Source organism: Spea bombifrons, chromosome 3, assembly GCF_027358695.1.
Source record: "Spea bombifrons isolate aSpeBom1 chromosome 3, aSpeBom1.2.pri, whole genome shotgun sequence".
NCBI lineage: Eukaryota > Metazoa > Chordata > Amphibia > Anura > Pelobatidae > Spea > Spea bombifrons.
The window spans coordinates 77374665-77399294 of NC_071089.1; the positions used below are offsets into that span (position 1 = coordinate 77374665).

Sequence of the window (24630 nt, forward strand, 5' to 3'; positions counted from 1 at the left end):
TTTGGAGGTCACGTGACTGGAGCGGCGGCGCCTACACACAGGAGAAAGGGGGAAGAGCCGTGTGACAGTCACCGGTGGGAGAGAAGCGAACTGTGAATTCCTTGTCTGATCGCCGCTGTATCTCCTCGGTTCCATTCTTCGTAAGGCCTCCCCCTTGGCAAGTTAAGCCGGCACCGTTATCCAAAGCATCCTCCTCAACTGCCTTGTGTGGTCTGTGCCCGCCGCTCTTAAGCACTCTCCTCTGTAAAGCGTGTAAAGGAAAGGGAGGGAAGTTCCAGCCATGGGTCTGCTGTCTCACGGGTCACCGCTCAGCTGGGAAGAGACTAAGAAGTACGCCGACCATGTCCGGCAGCACGGCATCATCCAGTTCCTCAACATCTACCATAAAGTGAAAGAGCGCCAGAAGGACGTTCTCAAGTGGGGGGATGAGGTGAGTCCGCCAGGGGAGATCGGTTATGCCCGACTTGCCCGCTCCGGGCCACATTGCGGGGCTTTCTACACTTGTTAAGGCACTTTAGCCATATGTAGTTTTATTTAATCCACTTTATGTTTCAGCGGCATTTTTAACTTTTATTTTGGATGTGCACATGTGGTTTAGCTGAAGTAGCGAGTGAACCTGCTGCATTCCACCCCAACACTCTTACTGTTTCCGCTGTATTAACAAAGGGCACTTTTTTCTGGTGCTAAAGGCAGTGAGTTGGAGCATTCCATTGGTTTCCACGGTGACTGCTCCTCATTTAGAACTTTGCCCTTTAGTAGACTCTCTATAAATACGGGTCGTTTATTAATGTATTTTTCAGCAAGTCAGAATCTCAAAGTCCGCCCCGTGTACTCGTATGGCAACCACTGTTAGTGGTTGATGAACTTGGGAACTAAAGTGCCCTTTCGGTGTATCCCTGCTTAAATGTGGGCACACCGGATGCCTTGTATGCAGCGTTAGTATGGAGGCAGCACCCGGTCCCCCTGTCAGTAGGGTTTGTTCACTAAAGGTAGAGTTGTGGTTTTAATACCCTTGCTTCATTACGGGCTATGGGCTAACACTAGCAAGCTTCTACAGCGAGAAGGGCTGAGTTGACCCTGTGCACTTCATAATTAAGAGTATAAGAAGACACTGAAGGCTATAGGACCAGCCAAGCTCTTCTCCAGTAGAGGCTAGGGTTGGCTTTTCATTATATGTAGTGAAGTCAAGGAGCTGAAACAGAACCCTCCTGGCAACACTTCCTTTAGTAAATCAACTGTGTAACACTGCTATGATAACTAAAAAGTTAACATGGCTGTTATATGAAACCTGTGAAAACAATGTTGTATCTCATAACTTTAAGGGCATTTGTCTCGAGTAGCTGCACAGGGCATTATAGTTCATATCCACGGGTGCCATGTTGTTGAATGAGGGGCAGTTTCTTGACCAGGAACTTGCATTATTTTAAGTACCGTATTTGCTCGATTATAAGACGAGGTTTTTTTCAGAGCAAATGCTCTGAAAAATACCCCTCGTCTTCTAATCGGGGTCGTCTTCTAATCAGACCTCAAATAGAGGTCTGATTATGAGACTAAGATCCAGATCCCCCGCACCGCTGCAGGGGACCTGGATCCTCCTGTCTCCCCCCCTCCCATTTAACCCCCCCCCCCCCCCACACACTTACCGGTGCTTCCTGCTGTATTGCCGGGGCAGCGGGGTGACGTCTACGCGATCCGCGTAGACAATGGGCGCTGCAGCCGGAAGGAGGTGTGCCTAGCAGCGGGGGTTTGTCTGCGTCCGTCGCGCATACCTTCCCCGACTTTCAGAGATCAGCCGGGGAAGGTATGCGCGACGGACGCAGACAAACCCCCGCTGCCAACTCCACCTCCTTCCGGCTGCAGCGGAAGGAGACGCAAACCCGCTGCCCCGGCAATACAGCAGGAAATTGGAAGCACCGGTAAGTGTGTGGGGGGGTGTTAAATGGGGGCATAGGGCATTTCTGGAATGCCTTATACCCCTATATGCCACTCTGGCACTTAGGGGGTTAAAAGGCATATTATGGGGCAGAGTGGCATATAGGGAGGTATAAGGCATTTCAGGAGGCAGAGTGGTGTTAAGGGGGCATTTAATAGAGCACTCTGCCTCCTGAAATGCCTTATACCTCCCTATATACCACTCTCCTCCATAATATGCCTTTTAACCCCCTAAATGCCAGAGTGGCATATAGGGGTATAAGGCATTTCTGGAGGCAGAGTGCTCTATACCAGGGCTCGACAAATCCCAGGCGCCAGGTCGCCATGGCGACAGAGAATTTTGTCCTGGCGCCTAGGTTTTGTCAGCCTCTTACATCCAGAAAAAATTATGGATGTAAGAGGCCGAGTCGCCACACGGGGGCGCTGCTGCTGCTGTCTGCCCAGGGGTCTGGGCAGACAGCACAGCCACTCAGAGCCCGCCCCCCGAGCCTGAGATCACTCCCACGGAGTGAGCCTGTAGGCTGAAAACGCGGTTGCTGCAAAACCAGCAATCGTGTTTGCAGCTGCCACAGGCAGCTTCAGGAAAGGGGGTTGGGTGTTGATTGGGTCCCCACACAAGTGTGGTTACCTGACACAACACCCCCCAGCTGCCTGATCGATCCATTAGAGCGACAGGGCAGCGTTAACCTCTTCAATGCCGCGATTGTGGCATTTAGGGGTTAATTCCCGTTTTGTACGGGGCTCTGCTGCTGGTGGTCTGCCTGGAAGCCCAGGCAGACCAGCAACAGCAAAAACGAGCCCCCACAAGCCCTTTGATGATTCCTGTAGGCATGGAAGCCTACAGCAGTCATCAAAGACTCCCCCCTGCAATGGCTGGTCTATAGACCAGCAATTGAGTCCCAGCTGCCAGAGGCAGCTTCAGGAACAGGGGAGAGTGTTCTTCGGTCTCCACATGAGTGTGGAGACCTGACACAACACCCCCTGCTGCCTGATCGCTCTCTGAGAGCGACAGTGCAGCGTTAACCCCTTCAATGCCACAAATGTGTATGACACATTCGTGGCATTGCAGGGGTTAACATTTGTCCCCGCAAGCTTGTGGGGACTAAATATCAGTCAATGCTGTGCTCCAATGGAACATCAGCATCAAAAGAGTTTAAAAAACAATAATAAAAAAAAAACAGCACTGACCTGAAAGTCTAGGGTGCTTCCAGGTCAAACGCTGTGAGTTTAGTAAGTGGGCTGATGCTGATCAGATCACTCCTAACCAACTGTTAGTTTAAAAAAATCCTGGCTCCTAACTTTTTTTACCTGGCGCCTAGATTCACAACAAATTTGTCAAGCCCTGCTCTATACAATGCCTTTTAACTCCCTTAATGCCACTCTGCCTCCTGGAATGCCTTATACCTCCCTATATGCCACTCTGCCCCATAATATGCATTTTAACCCCCTAAATGCCAGAATGGGATATAGGGGTATAAGGCATTTCTGGGGGCAGAGTGGCACATAGGGGGTCAAAAGGCATACCATGGGGCACAGTGGCATATAGAGGGTTAAAAGGCATATCATGGGCCACAGTGCCATATTGGTGTGGCAAGCCAGGGGGCAGATGTGCGTAACTGGGGGACAGGTTGGAAAATACAAGGAAATAAAAAAATATATATATTTTTCTCAATCATAGCTTTTATTAAAAAAAAATAGTTTACATGAATTAACATTTACTGGTAAAACTTTTTTCCCTTGGGGCGTCTTATATTCAGGCTTTTTCTTTTTTTCCTAATATTAATGTTAACTAATGTTAAAATTCAGAGTTTGGGGGGGTCGTCTTATAATCGAGCAAATACGGTATTGTTGCTTTTGCTATTTTTCTAGTGTACTGGGTGAAATACTGTAAAGTCCCAAACGCCTCCCCTTTCCTTATGGCATTATCATAACATGTATATAAGGCTTCCATCGCATGTTAATTGTCTGGCCTGTTTTGGAAACATAATTTGTTCTTGTGAGTTGGGCCTGTTTGTGGTCACTGAGGGTATGATGTCATGCAGGGCTTCATTTATTAGGCATGTGTGGTCCTTTGCCTTCCCAGTTCTGTCTTGTGATGATATTATGTCTCCAAATTTGCTTGACGAATTTATGGAAAATGTAGCTTGTTACTTGCTAATACTGGTAATGCCCCGGTTGCTATGGGACAGTCAGTCTAACCAATGGCCAAATGTGTTTTCATGCTAGTGGTACAGATGGGATGCTGCTGGATTTTTGATAGGCCCTGCCACAGGAGTGCATATGCGTCGCTATCTTGTGATCCTGACATTGTTTGTTTTATTACTCTTAATGTACCTGTATCGGCAAACACATGGGAAGGAAAAATCATGTTGGGTTCAAAAGAAAGGAATTCAATCACTTTTCACCGCTCGTTTCTGTTCCGGCATTCTTAACCAAGGTAGCCTTCTCAGGACACGATTTACAAACATGTCACACATGCTTAACAGAAAAAATACAATACAAATGTTTTGTTTAGTTTGCTTAGATCCAGTCGTGTTGCCTATATAAATCTTTATCAGGCTTTTGCCCCACAAAATATTAATTGCCAGATACTAAGGTATTTCATCCACTCTAGACATCTATAAATATTGGTAGTTTACAAATCACCTTCTGTGACTTCTGCTAGGCATTCTCTTACTGATTGTTTTTATTTGGTAAAATGGCTGTAATGTCTGTTTTCTCTTTCTGTCCCCACTAACCTCTTATCACCGATATCTGCTCTCTTACTGTCCCTATTAACTGTAACAGTATATTTAACACTCCTTCAGCCTGCAACATTCCTTCATCTTTCCACAACTCTCCCCACCTCCCTTTGCTGTCTTGATAGACGGTTTTTCACCTGACCCATTAACACTTGGTATCTCTATTACTCACAATGAAAATCTTTTCCCACCTTCCTTTCTGCTTTTTACATCTGTGGGCCTTTCTCCTAATCCTGGTCCCCCACATGTTTCTTTCTGTTCCCACTTCCATCTACAATACTCTCTCCATTTCTCCATGCCTAATGTTTCTCTATCCCCATTCCTTCTAGAACGTAATCTTATGAGCCATGACCCTTACTTCTAGTTTTGTCATACCCCTTGAATATATGTATTTTATGAAGCGCTAGAGCTATATAAATAACAGAATAATACTTATTGGTGATGGCCAGTCACAGATGCAAGTTGAAAAAGCCATCTTATGTATGGTGCAACCCTAACTGGGTTGTGTATGTGTGACAAGCAAGTGCTTGTTGTAAAGTGTTTCAGGTTTTCCCTTCATGAGCAGATACAAAAGGATTATCCAATTTATACAAATCTTGGCCTCGGAATGGGACGTTTTGGCTCTCACCCCAGTGATCGTGATAATTTGGAATTCACATAAAGCCTGCTAGATGGCAAGAATCAAATGTGCTTGGCTGCATGAGCAGGGATTCAGCAACTTCACATAGAAAATTGTATAATATAAAACGTCTCCACTTAATCACTGTATTATATGCAGTTTATTAGTAGCAAGCCACAAAGACACGGACTTCCTAGTATTTTGACTGTAACAGGGGCTAAAAATGCTTTTCAGAGTCGAGAGATATATATTCACAAGGAATAACCACACTTTAATAGTTTTAATCAGTTGAAGACTATCCCCCAAATCTGAATATTAGTTTAGGAAAAAAAGAAAGCCTTAATATAAGACGACCCTATAGGAAAAAAGTTTTACCAGTAAATGTTAATTCATGTAAACTATTCTAGGGCTGCAACTAACGATTATTTTAATAATCGATTAGTTGGCCGATTATTTTTTCGATTAATCGATTAATCGGATAAAAAAAATGAATGTAAATTTTTCATTTATTTAAAATAATTTACTAAACAAATGATGTTAAATACAAACAGCAGAATAAAAAAACTTTGATAATACATTTCTTGTCTTTATTTCCCAACCAGCCCCCCAATATATGCACATTTGAGCCCAGGCTTGCTACACTGCCTCCCAGACATGCCATGCTGCCCCCCCACATATGCCACGCTGCCTACCACAGCACTCCACGCTGCCTCCCACATCTGCCACTCCACGCTGCCTCCCACATATGCCACTCCACGCTGCCTCCCACATATGCCACTCCACGCTGCCTCCCACATCTGCCACGCCACGCTGCCTCCCACATATACCACTCCACGCTGCCTCCCACATCTGCCACTCCACTCTACCCCCCACATGCCACTGTGCCTGATACGCCTTATACCCCCTGAAACACCACTCCATCCTCCCCAGACATGCCACCCTGCCCTCCCCACATATGCCACGCCATGCTGCCTCCCACATCTGCCACTCCACAACGCCTCCCACATATGCCACGCTGCCTCCCACATCTGCCACTCCAGGCTGCCTCCCACATCTGCCACTGTGCCTGATACGCCTTATATCCCCTGATACCCCACTCCATCCTCCCCAGACATGCCACCCTGCCTCCCAGACATGCCACTTCTCTACCCCCAGATATGCCACTCTACCCCCAGATATGCCTTATACACCCTGATACACCACTCCGTCCTCCCCAGACATGCCACACTGCCCTCCCCACATATGCCTTATATACTGTATATGCCTTATACCCCCAGATATGTCACTTCACTGCCCCCAGGATTTAGATTCCCCTAAATTAACCCTAAACTCCTCATTAACCATAACTGCCCCTAAATTAACCCTTAACACCCCCTTAACCACAACATCCCCTAAATTAACCCTAAAGACCCCATCAACCACAGCATCCCCTAAATTAACCCTAAACACACCATTAACCACAACTGCCTCAAATTAACCCCAAACACCCCATTAACCACAGCTGCTCCTAAATTAACCCTAAACACCCTATTAACATAACTGCCCCTAAATTAACCCTAAACACCCAATTAACCATAACTGCCCCTAAATTAACCCTAAACACCCCACTAACCATAACTGCCCCTAAATTAACCCCCACCTCCCCTAACTTTCAGTAGCCCAAATATATATATATATATTACATACATATATATACACACACATATATATATATATATATATATATATATATATATCACACATATACTTACAGTTAGATGAGTGTCACAGCCATGTGGTTCTGGCCTGGAGAAGGAAGGGGCGGGGCCAGTTGTCACAGTGATTACAGGGAGGGGGAGTAAGTAGGAGCTGCTGCTGTGAGACGGTGAGTCAGACTAAACGGATTATATAATGAGGGGGATTTTTCAGAGCGTTTGCTCTGAAAAAACCCTCATTTTATAATCGATAATAATCGATTCAACTAATCGATAATGAAATTCGTTGCCAACGAATTTCATTATCGATTATTATCGATTTTATCGATTAGTTGTTGCAGCCCTAAACTATTCTTTTTAATAAAAGCTATGATTGAGAAAAATATTTTGGTTTTATTTCCTTCTATTTTCCAACCTGCCCCCCCAGTTATGCACATCTGCCCCAGAAATGCCTCATACCCCCTAAATGCCACTGTGCCCCATGATATGCCTTTTGACCCCCTATGTGCCACTCTGCCTCCAGAAATGCCTTATACCCGTATATGCCACTCTGGCATTAAGGGGGTTAAAAGGCATATTATGGGGCAGAGTGGCATATAGGGTGGTATAAGGCATTTCTGGAGGCAGAGTGGCATTAAGGGGGTTAAAAGGCATTTCATAGAACACTGCCTCCAGAAATGCCTTATGCCTCCCATTTAACACCCCGCCCAAACTTACCGGTGCTTCTGACTCCCCCGGCATGCAGCCGGGGCAGCGTGTAGATGTCTACGCGATTCACGTAGACAACTTGCCCTGCAGCCGGAAGGAGGTGTGGCTAGCAGCGGGGGTTGTCTGCGTCCATCGCGCAGACCTTCCCTGACTGTCAGAGAGAACTCCCCGTGCAGTGCGGGGAACTCTGATCTCTGACAGCCGGGGAAGGTCTGTGCGATGGACGCAGACAACCCCCGCTGCTAGCCACACCTCCTTCCAGCTGCAGCGTAACTTGTCTACGCGAATCGTGTAGACATCTACACACTGCCCCGGCTGCACACCAGGGACTAAGAAGCACCGGTAAGTGGCGTGGGGGGGGGAGCCGGAGGATCCAGGTCCCCTGCAGGTGCGGGGGATCTGGATCTTAGTCGTCTCATAGTCAGACCTATTTGAGGTCTGATTATAAGACGACCCCGATTATAAGACAAGGGGTATTTTTCAGAGCATTTGCTCTGAAAAAACCTCGTCTTATAATCGAGCAAATACGGTATATAGCATTATGTAGGTGGAAAGATTGAACAGGCTGCCTAAGCAAGTGACAAAATATATATATTATAGATCAGGGGTGTCCCCGTTTTTTTTTCTGCAGTTGGCCACTTCATCAGAAATGTATGTGTGCATGGACCGCACTCATTTTTCACTGAGAGAAAATATGGCCTTTTAGCTTTATAGTGCATATAGTGCATGTAAAACAAAGTCAGTCCACAAGCCATTTAAAACAAGTTAAGCCAAATAAAACTATACCAGGCTGGAGCACACTGTGGGTACAAGCTGGATTTAAATTGGCTGATGCACACTGGAGGCAGGGCCAGATTAAGAGCATCACGGGCTTGGTGCTGAGGATTTTGGGCCACTTTATGGAAATAAATAAAATAGACAATCTTAACTTCTCGGCTTCGATGTGTACTGGATAAAGATGACATCAGTGCTCAGCAGATAATACAAGATAGAATCTTATGTGATGGGATTGGGAGTAATCAGTACAGTAAATAAGTCATCGTACACAAGACACCCAAAGTCACAATCTACTGCTACTGATCTTTTTTAATAAAATATGCAGATTAAAATAGAGTAACACAAAACATTTACTTTTCCTCTCACTGGTTTCTGGGCCAAGAAAGTTTTGTCCTCTGAAGTGACTACAAATTCAGGAGGGAGTTTCATCTCTGGATAAATAAAAACTACATATTTCTATTTCAGGGCTCGACAAATCCCAGGCGCCATGGCGACTCAGAATTTTGTCCTGGCGCCTAGGAGTTTGTCAGCCTCTTACAGCCACAAAAAATTGCCCCCGAGTCACCACACGGGGGCGCTGCTGTTGCTGTCTTCCCAGGAGTCTGGGCAGACAGCACAGCCACTCAGAGCCCGCCCCCGAGCCTGAGATCACTCCCACGGAGTGATCCTGTAGGCTGAAACCGCGATTGCAGGAAAACCTGCAATAGCGTTTTCAGCTGCCTCAGGCAGCTTCAGGAAAGGGGGTTCAGTGTTGATTGGGTCCCCACACAAGTGTGGGGACCTGACACAACATCCCCCTGCTGCCTGATCGCTCCATGAGAGCGACAGGGCAGCGTTAACCCCTTCAATTTAGGGGTTAATTCCCGTTTTTTTATATATCAAAAAAAATTAAAAAAAAAAAAAAAACAACAAAAAAACAGCACTGACCTGAAAGTCCAGGGTGCTTCCAGGTCAAATGCTGTGAGTTTAAATTTGTCAAGCCCTGTTCTATTTATCCCTACAGTAAGTAAAGTACCAGGAAACAGATGACCAAACACCAGGACAGGCTCTGCCACACTGGCACCCAAACAAACACCAGGACAGGCTCTGCCACACCTGCACCCAAGCACACACACACACCAGGACAGGCTCTGCCACACCGACACACACCAGGACAGGCTCTGCCACACTGGCACCCAAACACACACCAGGACAGGCTCTAACCCCACCAACACCCAAACACACACACACCAGGACAGGCTCTAACCCCACCAACACCCAAACACACACACACCAGGACAGGCTCTAACCCCACCAACACCCAAACACACACACACACCAGGACAGGCTCTGCCCCACCAACACCCAAACACACACACCAGGACAGGCTCTGCCACCAAAGGATGTTAAAATCCTTTAACCTGTCTGGATAAGGTTTATCCTGTAATCCATGAACCATTTTAGTAGCCCTTCTCTGAACTTTCTCCAGCATATCTATATCCTTCTGGAGATAAGTCTCCAGTACTGTACATAATACTCCAAGTGGGGTCTCACCAGTGATCTGAACGGCATGAGCACTTCCCTCTTTCTACTGCTAATACCTCTCGCTATACAACCAAGCATTCTCCTAGCATTACCTGCTGCTCTACTGCATTGTCTACCTATCTTTAAATCCTCAGAAATAATTACCCCTAAATCCCTTTCCTCACACGTTGAGGTTAGGATACTATCAAATATTCTATACTCTGCCCTTAGGTTTTTATGCCCTTGATGCATTACTTTGCATTTATCCACATTTAAATGCCAGTTGCCACAGCTCTGACCATTTTTCCAGTTTACCTAAATAATTTGCCATTGGGCTTCTTCCTCCAGGAACATCAACCCTGTTGCAAATTTTTGTGTCGTCAGCAAATAGACATACCTTTCCATCAAGACCTTCTGCAATATCACTTATAAAAATATTAAAGAGAATGGGTCCAAGTACACATCCCTGAGGTATCCCACTGGTAACAAGACTTTGCTCTGAATATACGCCATTGACTACAACCCTCTGTTGTCTGTCACTCAGCCACTCCTTTACCCATTCAACAACATTGGGATCTAAACTCAGGGATTGCAGTTTATTTATCAGTTTTCTACTGAAATCCAGATACGCAATGTCTACTGCACCACCTTGATCAATTACTTTAGTCACTATGGTGCTTGCACGCCGGCCACTTAAAGCAATGGCATCTGTGTGCCGGCCCATGGACCGGAAGGCCAGTTCGACCCTTCTAGCGCAGGCTGCACCTCGAAGTCCGGCGGTCCGCTTTCGGACGCACCTGTTCTGGATTGTAGTTGAATACGTTGTGTTTCTACATTGAAGCGGTCGTGGCAACCACAATTAACTTAGAATCTGTAAGAAATCTAAATATGTTTAAAACATGAGTTTCCAGCGCAAGTCAAAGGGGTACATCGATGGATGATTAGTCCCAGAACTGAAAGATATTTGGCCATTATGAGGAATGTTTTGGAGAAGAAATATTTAGAAGTCCATAAAATCTATAATTGGGGGAGGTTTGTGAAATATAACTTTTTATTTTTGTTTCTGTTAATTCAATGGAACAGGTATCACGTGACATTTCTAATTTGGTAAATTGGGTACTACTACAGATATGCTTATTAACTTAAATTGTTTGGCATTTGTACGCTGTAGGGCCCTTAGTTTTATTGCTCACGCTTGGCATGTTATATGTTACAATCTGATTAAAACATCCTATTGATCACCTTCCTAAAGTACAATCCCGTTGGTTTTAGTATGTTTCTGTATCTCCTAGATGCATGTGTAATAGACTTGCATTTGAATTCATATGAAAACACCAAAAGTTCCATGGTCCTGCTTTTTCTTTTGCATCTTGTTCTCCTGTCTTCTGCCATTGCTCCAATGAGTGTTCTTTCTTCGTCTGCTTCTCTGTGGATAACAGAAAAGTGGTCTTTGGTAAAATTCAACTAAATGGCAGAGCTTCCTGGCACATCTTCTACCCAAGAACACATGGGAGGGGGTGTCTAGATGCTAAGTAACCTCCCATAGAACATCTGTGTAGGGCTGCAACAACTAATCGATAAAATCGATAATAATCGATAATGAAATTCGTTGGCAACGAATTTCATTATCGATTAGTTGAATCGATTATTATCGATTATAAAATGAGGGTTTTTTCAGAGCAAACGCTCTGAAAAATCCCCCTCATTATATAATCCGTTTAGTCTGACTCACCGTCTCACAGCAGCAGCTCCTACTTACTCCCCCTCCCTGTAATCACTGTGACAACTGGCCCCGCCCCTTCCTTCTCCAGGCCAGAACCACATGGCTGTGACACTCATCTAACTGTAAGTATATGTGTGATATATATATATATATATATATATATATATATATATATATATATATATATATATATATATATATATAATGTGTATGTGTGTATATATATATATATATATGTATATATATAATGTGTATGTGTGTGTGTATATATATATATATATATGTATATATATATAATGTGTATGTGTGTGTGTATATATATATATATATATGTATATATATATAATGTGTGTGTGTATATATATATATATATATGTATATATATAATGTGTATGTGTGTGTGTGTATATATATATATATATATATATATATGTATATATATAATGTGTATGTGTGTATATATGTATATATATATATATATGTATATATATAATGTGTATGTGTGTGTATATATATATATATATATATGTATATATATAATGTGTATGTGTGTGTATATATATATATATATATATATATGTATATATATAATGTGTATGTGTGTGTGTATATATATATATATATATGTATATATATAATGTGTGTGTGTGTGTGTATATATATATATATATATATATATGTATATATATAATGTGTATGTGTGTGTATATATATATATATATACATGTGTGTATATATGTATGTAATATATATATATATTTGGGCTACTGAAAGTTAGGGGAGGTGGGGGTTAATTTAGGGGCAGTTATGGTTAGTGGGGTGTTATGGTTAATTGGGTGTTTAGGGTTAATTTAGGGGCAGTTATGTTAATAGGGTGTTTAGGGTTAATTTAGGAGCAGCTGTGGTTAATGGGGTGTTTGGGGTTAATTTGAGGCAGTTGTGGTTAATGGTGTGTTTAGGGTTAATTTAGGGGATGCTGTGGTTGATGGTGTCTTTAGGGTTAATTTAGGGGATGCTGTGGTTAAGGGGGTGTTAAGGGTTAATTTAGGGGCAGTTATGGTTAATGGGGAGTTTAGGGTTAATTTAGGGGAATCTAAATCCTGGGGGCAGTGAAGTGACATATCTGGGGGTATAAGGCATATACAGTATATAAGGCATATGTGGGGAGGGCAGTGTGGCATGTCTGGGGAGGACGGAGTGGTGTATCAGGGTGTAAAAGGCATATCTGGGGGTAGAGTGGCATATCTGAGGGTAGAGAAGTGGCATGTCTGGGAGGCAGGGTGGCATGTCTGGGGAGGATGAGTGGGGTATCAGGGGATATAAGGCGTATCAGGCACAGTGGCAGATGTGGGAGGCAGCGTGGAGTGGCAGATGTGGGAGGTGGAGTGGCAGATGTGGGAGGCAGCGTGGCATATGTGGGAGGCATTGTGGAGTGGCAGATGTGGGAGGCAGCATGGCGTGGCATATGTGGGGAGGGCAGGGTGGCATGTCTGGGGAGGATGGAGTGGTGTTTCAGGGGGTATAAGGCGTATCAGGCACAGTGGCATGTGGGGGGTAGAGTGGAGTGGCAGATGTGGGAGGCAGCGAGGCGTGGCAGATGTGGGAGGCAGCGTGGCGTGGCAGATGTGGGAGGCAGCGTGGAGTGGCATATGTGGGAGGCGGCGTGGCGTGGCAGATGTGGGAGGCAGCGTGGAGTGGCATATGTGGGAGGCAGCGTGGTGTGCTGTGGTAGACAGCGTGGCATATGTGGGGGGGCAGCATGGCATGTCTGGGAGGCAGCGTAGCAAGCCTGGGCTCAAATGTGCATATATTGGGGGGCTGGTTGGGAAATAAAGACAAGAAATGTATTATCAAAGTTTTTTTATTCTGCTGTTTGTATTTAACATCATTTGTTTAGTAAATTATTTTAAATAAATGAAAAATTTACATTCATTTTTTTTATCCGATTAATCGATTAATCGAAAAAATAATCGGCCAACTAATCGATTATTAAAATAATCGTTAGTTGCAGCCCTACATCTGTGAAATGACACACCCTCTCCCCTGTTCTTCCAATCATGGAAAGAGGATGTGTCCAGGAGCTCTGTCACCGGGAGGTTACCTCGGGCAAAAGGGGGGAGCCTCTTGGCACACCTTCTCCCCAGCAGTCGGTGGAGAAGGTAGGCAGGTGTTCTGAGAGAGCATGAGACTTAATGCAAATATTTTTTAAATGTTTAATACAATGTACATTATTACATGTTGCAGCTACAACAATATAGCACTAAGGATTGCTACTGATTATGAATATGAAACTACAAAGTACCTAAATGTTGGTCTCTTTATATGGCATGAACAAAATAATTATAGTGTTCTTGTTTTCATCAGGTGGAGTACATGTTAGTCTCTTTTGATCATGAACACCAAAAAGTACGTTTAGTACTAAAAGGAGAGGAAATGCTTGATACTCTGCAAGACAGAGGAGAAAAAACAAATCCTAAGTAAGTGTATATTGTTTTCTATCTTTTCCCTAATTAAAATGAGTAGTGAACTAAACACATCTGTAGGTGCCGAGCAAATGTTGGATAATATATCATTGGTTACTAATAGGGTTCAAACTACATTTTTAAACAATATTAGCCCAATATAGTAGTTATGTCTTTGCTATACACAGGGATTTAAAGTTACTACCTTGTTAGTATATTCTGCCTATTATTTGTGGGGGTAACTAAAAAAAAAAAAAAAGATTGTATTTAAGAAAGCGGTCTCAACACTGGTTCGGTGTCTGAAATGAGGTATGCTTTCTATTTTCTTTTTCTTCTTTTCAGTAAAGGGTCTGATAGTTTGCTGTTCCTCTAAACTGTAATTTATTGTTTGTGCCTAGCTTTATGGTGGAAGCTGCTTCTCTAAAATGATCACTTTCTTCTTACAAAGCCACCCAACACTTTGGAGACCAGAATATGGCAGCTACATGATTGAAGGCACACCAGGTCAACCTTATGGTGGAACTATGTCTGAATTTAACACCGTGGAAGATAATATGCGTAAAAGGCGCCTCGAAGCCTCCTCTTTACTGACAGAAAATACTTCAATCAGTACAATCACATCTTTCCCAAGGTAACTGATGGGTTGTGGCTTTTAGACATATAATTTTGTATTTTTTTTTCAATTTGGTAATCTGTTACCCTGATACACCACCAAAACTGACTACATTGAAGAACATTCGACGCACTAGCAGTGGTGTATTTTGGTTTGGTGCTGCCCTAGGCAAGACTAAACTCAGGCACCCCCTAAGCTAAAATTGGCCCATCCCTTCCTGTCAAGACTTCCCTTCCTGATTAAGACCCGCTGCTTCCTCTGTAAACTCCACCTGGTTCCTCTCTGTACATTCTCGCTTTTTATTTATTTAAATATTCGTACTACCCTCCTTTCTCTACCCTCTCCCACTTTGTAGTTCACTTACCTTACAGAAGTCCTGCGGTGGAGTGCGAGGCCTCTGCCACGCTCCTTCACTGCTGAGCGCCGGAAATGACATCGTATTCCGTCGCTCAGCATGAAGTGCCGGCACCGCGACCAAAGCAGAGGCCTGGTGGAGGAGAGGGGCACTTGGACCAGCAGAAGCTCGCAGGGGTTGGACCTTTATAATATATGTAGTGAGGTCGAGGAGTTTAAATCACTAGTCCAGTTATTTATTTAACTTATTAGGTAAAACGCCATCTTTGATACGAACTACAGTAAGCTGTTGGCTAACGCTTCAGTTGTGCACCGGATGCATTGTTAAAAACTTAAATGCTTTCGCTGTATTGCTAATATTATCATTCATTCTGTATAGACTTGGATGTCCAGGCTTTACATTACCAGAATTTCAGCCGACGCCAGTGGAGAAGGGAGCTTCCAAGTCCCTTTTCTTCCCTGATGAAGCAATCAACAAACACCCTAGATTTAGGTAAGGTCCAACTGCATGATACATTGTTTCCAATAAAACGGTGTTCTGAAATCTATAATATTTAATTTTAATGTTTTTGTTTTGTTTTTATTATAGTACTTTGACAAGAAATATTCGACATCGGCGAGGAGAGAAGGTGGCTATCAACGTACCAAGTAAGAGTCGCTTCATGTAAGTTGTGTGCGTTTCTCTATTGTATGTTTCTTGAATAACTACTGTTATTCTCCTTTCGCAGTTTTTAAAGACCGGAACACACTATCTCCATTTATTGAAAGGTTTTCCAATGATAGTGGAGATGGTGCCAAGGCGGCACTGCCAAATCATATATACATGGATGCAATGGGATTTGGTATGGGCAACTGTTGTCTCCAGGTAACGTTTTAGATAAGACCGTTTTTGAATCAAGTGTTTTACATCATCTGCGTTTCCCAACTGACTGCTGCCTCCATCAAAGGCAAAGCCTTTGCACTTCATTTCCCATGATCTTTCAGTAAAGAGTGATTGGCTTGGCATATGTGGGCTGATCCTGCAGTTGCATAAAAAGAAGAAGAAAAAAAAGTACATGTCCCATCTGTTCTGCATTGTTGCACATTTGTCATATTGAATTTGTTCAGGGAGGTTTACGGAGTTGGAAATTAAAGCATTAGAGCGCAAGTTACACCAAACTTTGGTGTATCCTATTTCATTGCTTGGTGTGTTAAGTAATCAAACATGCAATCTTGTGGTTGTGAAAAAGTTATCCCTCATCCCTGAGTAACTTTAACCTAATGAAAGGCATAATTAGGTTTAGCTATTAGTTTACCAAGGTCTTCAATAAGGGCTAGCTATGTTCATAATAATAATAAAAAATGTTATAAATAAAATAATAAAAAAATGTAATGTTTCTTGGTTCAAGCCGTATTGCATGGAGGAGTGAGGTAGTATTCCTCCACGGCACTGCTGGAAACCAATCACCAACTACATGAAATCGATTGAAGTTCATGATTAAGTAATTAATGTAATTACACTTCGGTCCCCTATAATCTACTAAAAGATTTTGACTGAAGATATAATACGTTATGCTAGAATGCAGAATAAAGAGCGGGTGCTACAGATCTGTATGCTGGCCACCCAGCAGGAAATGTTTTGGCGTGGTGATTACAGCTATGAGGCTGGAATATTTTCTTTCCATGTCATTGAAACCATGGTAGAGTTCTATGTGCTTTGCACATAGCTTTTGGCTGCAGCAGTCACTTGCCCTGGCCAGAATATCAAATCCATCAGGTAGCTTTCGAGAACCGAGGCACTGCAGGAGGTTACTTTATTTTAATTTGACATGGTGGACATACTGCCCCTACGGTGTCCTCAGCCCCCTTACCTGCTTCTTACCTAGGTACTCTTGCTGTCGGTATGCAATGTCATGTGGGGTACCAACTAGGTGAGATTAACAAAATAATAAAACCTTGCAGTGCCAAAATGGTTAATTCCGCTCTCTGGCACTGCAAGGTTTTATTATTTTGTTAATCTCACCTAGTGGGTACCCCACATGACGTTGCATACCGACAGCATGGATACCCAGGTAAGACGCGGGTAAGGGGGCCGAGGACACCGTAGGGGCAGTATGTCCACCATGTCAAATTAAAATAAATTAAGCAGGAGTTAATGAATCTAAAGCGGGGTCTCTGAGGCGGCAGTTAGGCAGATCAGGGGAAGGTAGGGGGCTGAGACCGCGTGCCCACTAGGTCAGTTTTAAATAAAAAAAAAAAAAAAAAAAAAAAAAAACCTGCTTTGCCAGACCAGGGATTAATGAATCTTATGTGAGGTCACTGAAGTAGCAGTTGGGGACATGAGGAGGGGGGCTTAGGTAGATGGTAGGCTGAAGAGGGTGCTAAGGGAAGCTGGAGGGGCAAGCTGGGGGTGTGGGGGGCATATGGGGTGAGATGGGTGAAGAAGGCAGATGTAGGTGCTGAAGTTGCTGAAAGTAATTGCAGATGTTGGGGGTCTGAAGTGGTGGAAGAGAGGAGAAAGATGCAGGCCCATTAGTATGTCAAGCTCAGGGTGGGATGGAGGCCCCACTAACACAATGCTAGGGCCACGGTTACGCCAGTTTTGATATCTTGAAATGGGTTTTTGTTTCTGTAACGCTAGGATCTGTCTGGCTTACATATGTTGTATTATCTGCTCCAAAGATTACCATTTAGCAACTGCTTATGCTACTCACAACTTTATTTTGTAGGTTACTTTCCAAGCTTGTAGCATTTCCGAAGCCAGATATCTTTATGACCAGTTGGCTACAATATGTCCGATTGTGGTAAGGTATTCCGCTTTCTTCAACAACTAGTATTGGATATCTCAAAAACTTTAATTCTGAGTGTTTTTTTGTGTTTAAACAATAAATGGTTTATTGTCTGCGAAATGGCAGCATTTAATAGATTGTACTTGTTGCAGAAATCCTATCAAATCTAACTAATCTAAATGAATTAGCAGGGCTGGACTTTTTATGTGCTTTTTATGAAATGCCATGGCAATCAAAAGCTGTAGATGGCATTTTGTGCCAAATGCATTCCCGTCACTTGGCAGGCATGTCAGAGTTTGCAAATTGTTCACGAAGAACAGGTCAGAGTCCAATAGCTCATTCATGTCATTAACCAATATTCTTTCATGGCAAAATGTATGCACAACATGTTGTAATATGTTGCACAGGACACAGGCCTACATATGAAACATATCCCTTATAAAACACACCACCGTATACTTCCCCGTGCATTATCTTAGGTATATCTTTTCAGAATTACTCTTTTGCACAATGGTTCAGGATACCTGGTTTTGTGATAATCAAACCGACACATCATCATCATCATCTTAGGAGGCTTGTTTGTTTAGTGCTGGTTGTGTGTAAATTGAGATAAATGGACTTCCGGTTAAGTCTTTAAATTTTTTTTTTTTTTTTTTTTTTTTTTATTATTCTAGATGGCATTAAGCGCTGCAGCTCCATTTTACAGAGGATATGTGTCTGATATAGATTGCCGTTGGGGTGTCATCTCTGCATCTGTTGACGACCGTACTAAAGAAGAAAGAGGACTGGAGGTAATAGACAGATTATGTATAACTGTTTAATTTTAAGTAAAACATCTAAATACTAAGCAATTTAAGTTGTACCAACCAAGTGGTTTTGTGGCAGTAAATCTCTTTGAATATATTCTCTTATAGCCTCTGAAGAATGACAAGTATCGAATAAGTAAATCTCGTTATGATTCAATAGACAGTTACCTATCCAAATGTGGAGAAAAGTACAATGATATTGACTTGACTATAGATAATGAGATCTACAAACAGCTAACAAAAGAAGGTACGTCTACTGGTGTTTCAAATCTGGTGATGGTGATCATTTTTGGAGACAACCTACTGCTTGTAAGAATACAGTTTTGTTATGAATCTATGGTTGTGGCTACACCCACAAAACCAGTTATAGTTGGGGAGAGATGTACAAACGCAGAATCCGTTGATGTCACAGGGAAAGAAAAGCAAAGCTTCCTTGGCACGCTAACGCTGTATAGACAGATATAGAATAGTAAGATAAACTGATCTAAAAAGACACAAATGACATTTAATTTGATTATGCACTGAGTTATGTATTTTGCTAGATCGGTTTATTGCTCAGCATGTCTATGCTGTAATTAAAAATAATTTTGCCTCTTACAGATAAACCTTTTGTGCTGCCTCTTGTGTACAACACATGGATAGGAAAGTGTGTTGTGTTCTTGTGTCCATTGTGTATGTTTAGATGTACTCCATCGTTAATGAAGCTTTTGCATATATATGTTTTTGAAAGTCTTAATAGTGTGTGTGCTTTTTGACAGTCCCAAAATGTAACGTTAACATACAAAGTGAATCTAGAACAATCTGCCTTTTCAAATGGTTGTTCATATTAATGATATTTCTCCACTTTCATTTGACACAGGAATCGATCATCTATTAGCCCAACACATTGCACATCTTTTTATTAGAGATCCTTTGACGTTATTTGAGGAAAAAATACACCTGGATGATGCAAATGAGTCAGACCATTTTGAGGTAAGTTTTGAGGGCCATTTGTTTCAGAAATACGGCGAGTCTAACCAAAGTGCTGAATGTGAAAGAACAGATGTCACAACCAATGAAATGGTTCTAACTGCTTGCTTGTGCCATATGGAAATAATTTAAACATCTTTGTTTTTCAGAACATTCAGTCAACAAACTGGCAAACCATGCGATTTAAGCCGCCTCCACCAAATTCTGATATTGGCTGGAGAGTGGAGTTTCGCCCAATGGAGGTATGTACTATGTAAATGAAACCTTATACCATTCTACTGAGAAGTAGTGGAACCTCATATAACAACAATATGAAATGTAAACATTGGGTTTATGTATAAGTGATTTTTATCACCAATGGAATGGTCCTGTTGATTGAATTATTCTATTGGTTGCTATGGTGTTTGTTTTTTTTGTTTTTGTTTTTTGTGTGTGAACGCAATGATGCAAAGCTAATAAAGATTGTACTAAAGATGGAGAGTATTATGCTAGGCTAAACCGTAATGAAACCTGAGAGATAATAAGAAACTTAAGCAATGCTTTGAAATGAAATTCTATCCAACCAGCTGCTCTGGGGATCCTCTTAACTACAACAGGAGAAAAAGGATTTTTAAGCCACAGCTCCTTGTAGAGAATAAGCTTTAAGACAAATTCATCTTAAGCTTGCAGAAGCTGGAACTGGAATAAAAGGGCTGAGAGTGTGGGTTTGAACCTTATGTAACCACCCAGTTCTTGAATTGGAATCTGTTACCAAGCATTATTTTGGAAACATGAGGAAAGCTAGGATAAAACACAGAATCAGTAAAAGGTTTTTGTTCCACAAGAAATTAAAATGTCAAAGCTCCAACTTAAGAAACTTGTTTAAAAGAAGTCAGACATAATGTAGTTCTGCAGAAAGTCATTTCACAAACTACTTTCAGTCATTCCATTGTAAGGAGAAACACTCGACTAATACCCTTCACTTGTCAAATTAGAGGATGTTTACGAACTGGGGCGTTTGTCTGGCCAGCATTGCTTAATAGTTTTTGATTGGTATTTGTTTGTTTCGTATAATAAAAGACTGGGCAAGCAAATTTATAATGTATTCAGTTAGCAAGTGTTGGAACCAAACCTTGTTCCGTGCTTGATAAGATACTTTAATTACACGAAACCTGATATTACAATGTATAAACTTTCCGCTTATTTTGTAGGTCCAATTAACAGACTTTGAAAACTCTGCTTATGTTGTGTTTGTTGTACTCCTGACCAGAGTAATTCTTTCCTACAAGTTGGATTTCCTTATCCCTTTGTCAAAGGTAAAATGCAATGAGAGCTCCTCCTGATCTATTATTTTTTTATTAATGGCTTGTTTTGGGTTTTGTTTCCAAAAATATTTATTTTTATTTAGCCCGTTGACCTCCCTATGAGCATACAAATGTGTCCATGAAAAAGGTGTCAGGATTACCCTTAGGACGTATTGGTATGCCCAGTGCAGCAACAGGGACATCAGACTGAAAACTCCTCAATGTTGAAAAGAGCTGGGATCGCTGGCTTTGTGCCAACAGATCTAGTGTAACAGTACGAGCCCTGGTACACGGTTACCATTTGAATGCCCGATCGTGCGATAGGGATTCCTCTCTGGTATATGCCAATGCTACCACCTACCCAGAAGTGCAAGAAGAGTGGTGACCCAAGACGGTCTGTCAAGACCATGCTGAGATCTGATTACTCACCTTGCTGGCCCATTGCAGATTCCGCTCAAGGCAATTAATCCAAAATATCGCATGACATTGGCAGCTTCCAGTTCAGCTTGTACCAAAATGAAATAAAACAATGTTTTCCATTAATCTATATAGTACTGTAATTTTTATGCTCAAGGAGGAAACCTTTTTTCCTTTAAAGTCCTCCTCTCCATCTCACTTGGTGTATAACTGCAGAAAAAAACTGCTAATGTATATTAAGGTAAACTTGGCATATTTCTACAGGTCGATGAAAATATGAAGGTGGCACAGAAAAGAGATGCCGTGCGACAGGGAATGTTCTACTTCAAGAAGGATATTTGTAAAGGTATTCACAATTTTCTGGTGACCTTTTAGTTATGAGTTACAGGTGGCTTAAAGTTAACTCCTACCGGTTTTTTTTTTTATTATGTCCAGTTTTACTCAAACTGAAAATATTTTCAGAAACACTGTACCTGACCTGTTAAACACCCAGCCAGGCACTCTGACTAATGAAAGGCTATAAAATTTAGGTTGGTGTGGAAAGTCATCCAAAATGTCACATGACAACACAGACCGCTTCCAGCTCTGCAGATATAAAGGAGTTTATTGAAACAAAATGAGATAAAACCAGGATTTTATCAATGCAGCACTGTATTTCTTTCTCAGGGAGAAATAGATATATATTTGTTTTTCTTAATGGAACTTCTGCTTAAAGTAACACCATAAAGCGTTTGTTTTGTAATAGTTGTCATTTGTATTTGATGCATTAAAAGAAACTGCAATGTTCAATGTTGAAAAATCGTTTTTGCTTGGCAGTTGGCAATCCAGTTGTTGACAGCTGTTGTACAGCATACAATGGCACGGAAACAGACCCTGAAGAATATACTCTAATGAGCATTGATACAATCATTAACGGAAAGGTGAGCTGTGCGTAAAACTGTTACTCTTGTACCAGAGTCTGTGAGGTGTTATGTATTTATATAGAGATGTGTGTTTTGGTTTTTTTTTACAGGAGGGTGTATTTCCTGGATTACTTCCTATCCTTAACTCGTACCTTGAAAACATGGAAGTGGATGTGGATACCCGCTGTACCATCTTAAACTATCTTAAGCTTATTAAGAAAAGAGCTTCAGGTATAAGTCTTACAAAAAATTATTCAGAATAACAAATACCGCTTTTTCTCCCCCCCTTTATAAACTTAGTAGACCATCATAGCTCACACATAATAGATTTTTTGGAGTCTGACCTTTGCATGTTGGTGACTGGGTGTATCTTTTATTTTCAGTGTGTTGTATTGGTGTTTTTAATATATAGAATGAATATAAACAGTAGATGAACAAATAAAACATATATTGTCTAGCCTTACTTCTATTTCTTATTTATTCTACAGGGGAGCTGATGACTGTGGCAAGGTGGATGAGAGAATTTGTCTCCAACCATCCAGACTACAAGCAAGATAGTGTTATTACCGACAAAATTAATTATGATCTTTTGGTAAAATGCAACCAAATCTCAAATGACATGACAGGCTGCCCAGAGCTGCTTGGGTTTACCGTCAGTAAGGTGAAGACGAGTGGCTCTAAGATAGTGTCTTCGTGATGTGCTCTGTATAGTAGGCACTTATGATTTAAAAACCGTACTGCATTGTTTTGGTAAAATGACCAAACAGAAGCTGCGCTATGATAAAAGACCGTATGTCTTCACGCAGTGGTGACTTCTGAAATTAACCCATTACTATTCTTGAACCTTATACATTGTATATGTAAATAGTAAACTAAACTATTTTTATGACTAACCTTGTAATCTAATAACATTGTATCAAGTTACTGTGAAATCAACCTTTTTATGTATACCCCAGGAAATAATTGTATAAATGCCCTTCTCAGTATGGTACCAGGATTTATATTTAAGATTTTTAACCCTTTGTTCATTTGCTTATTTACTAATGAATGTATTAGACAGGCATTGCAAAAACCAGTTGCCTCGACAAACCTATATACTTGATTTTAAGAGTGTACGAAAAAAATATCTTGGCCAGCTCCTTGGCATAGCATGTGTCTGTCACTTCTTCACAAGCCCAAAATGTAGCAGTCAGCAGAAAGATGTCTGTGCTGAAGTAAGCATATTTGCCTACTGGTGCACTGGTATTGCCCAAGGGAGGTTAGACCTGCATTCCATCTGTTATCACATTGTTTTATTCCCACAATAATGTTTTTAGCACACTGCATGTCTGCCTATTTTAGGCTTAGCCCATCAAATCTTCAAAATTCCAGACGTTCTACAAATGTAGAAGTGTAAACCAATTATCTGTGCTGCTGTGGGGGCTAATACGTTCTATAAATCAATTTAATCTGTGCTACGTGTTTAGAAAGCCCTGCATATCTATCGTGTGTAGATTGTCATCTGCATTAATAGATGTGATGCAATACTGTTCCTGTGTTTGAAATCCTCTGTTGAAATGCGCACTCTGTGTCCGCTTAGAATTTTGTAGTATTTGAGAAATTGCAGCCGCTCTTTGGACTGAACCCGTCTATGAAGAATTACATATTTAACTATATAATCTGCTTTAGCTGGGTAGGTATAACTGATGCAAGGTGTGCTATAAAAATGCATTGGGCATAAGTTCTTGGGAACAAATATTGTGTGGTTAATGTCATACAGCACTGTTTTAATATGTGTACATTAAAAATGTATAGCTGGTACCTGCTGGTTTTTGAGGGAGGAAATAAAATTTCAATAGAAAACTAATGTGTATTTTGTATTTTATATAAAGTACGTATAACTGTCAAATATGTGTAAAATTACCAGAGCCTGCCTTGCTGACACATCCCTTTTTATAAAGCTTTGTGAATACCTCTGCATATTTATATTTGAACTAAGTAGTCAACATAAGTGTATCTGCAAATGGACTGGACATTATGGCGAGTGCCGTTTTTAGTACAAACCCCCCCCCCTCACCCAGCTGTTTTACTTGAGAGCAGTGGCCTCTGTATTGGCTCTTCTGTTATTCCTCATAGTGTGTAAATCACTGTCTAAATCGCTGGCATTGTTACTAAACAATGTGTACGCTGGCATAACTACAGTGATCGCAGCTGTGACAGGGCCCGCGCCTCTAGGAGGCCCGGGCAACACCTGCGACCCCTTGTTCGGGTCTCCTCATGCCGATTTTAAAATGGTTTAGAAAGGGCCCTTCCAACCTGGACCGCACCAGTCCAGGTCAGAAGGGCCCTTTCTAAACTATTTTGAACACAATCCACTTGG

At 41.9% G+C, this 24630-nt stretch overlaps 1 protein-coding gene across 1 annotated transcript; it reads left to right on the forward strand.

Annotated features, from left to right (window-relative positions):
- On the forward strand, window positions 1–24113 carry GCLC (glutamate-cysteine ligase catalytic subunit). Its single transcript, XM_053459423.1, has 16 exons — window positions 1–430; window positions 14062–14174; window positions 14608–14790; window positions 15506–15619; window positions 15716–15774; window positions 15855–15991; window positions 17835–17909; window positions 18569–18685; window positions 18809–18947; window positions 19560–19672; window positions 19819–19911; window positions 20860–20964; window positions 21634–21715; window positions 22186–22289; window positions 22382–22502; window positions 22760–24113. The coding sequence occupies exons 1-16, from the start codon at window positions 281–283 to the stop codon at window positions 22966–22968; spliced, it is 1914 nt and encodes a 637-aa protein (XP_053315398.1). The 5' UTR covers window positions 1–280; the 3' UTR covers window positions 22969–24113.
- Window positions 24114–24630: the final 517 nt, after the last annotated feature.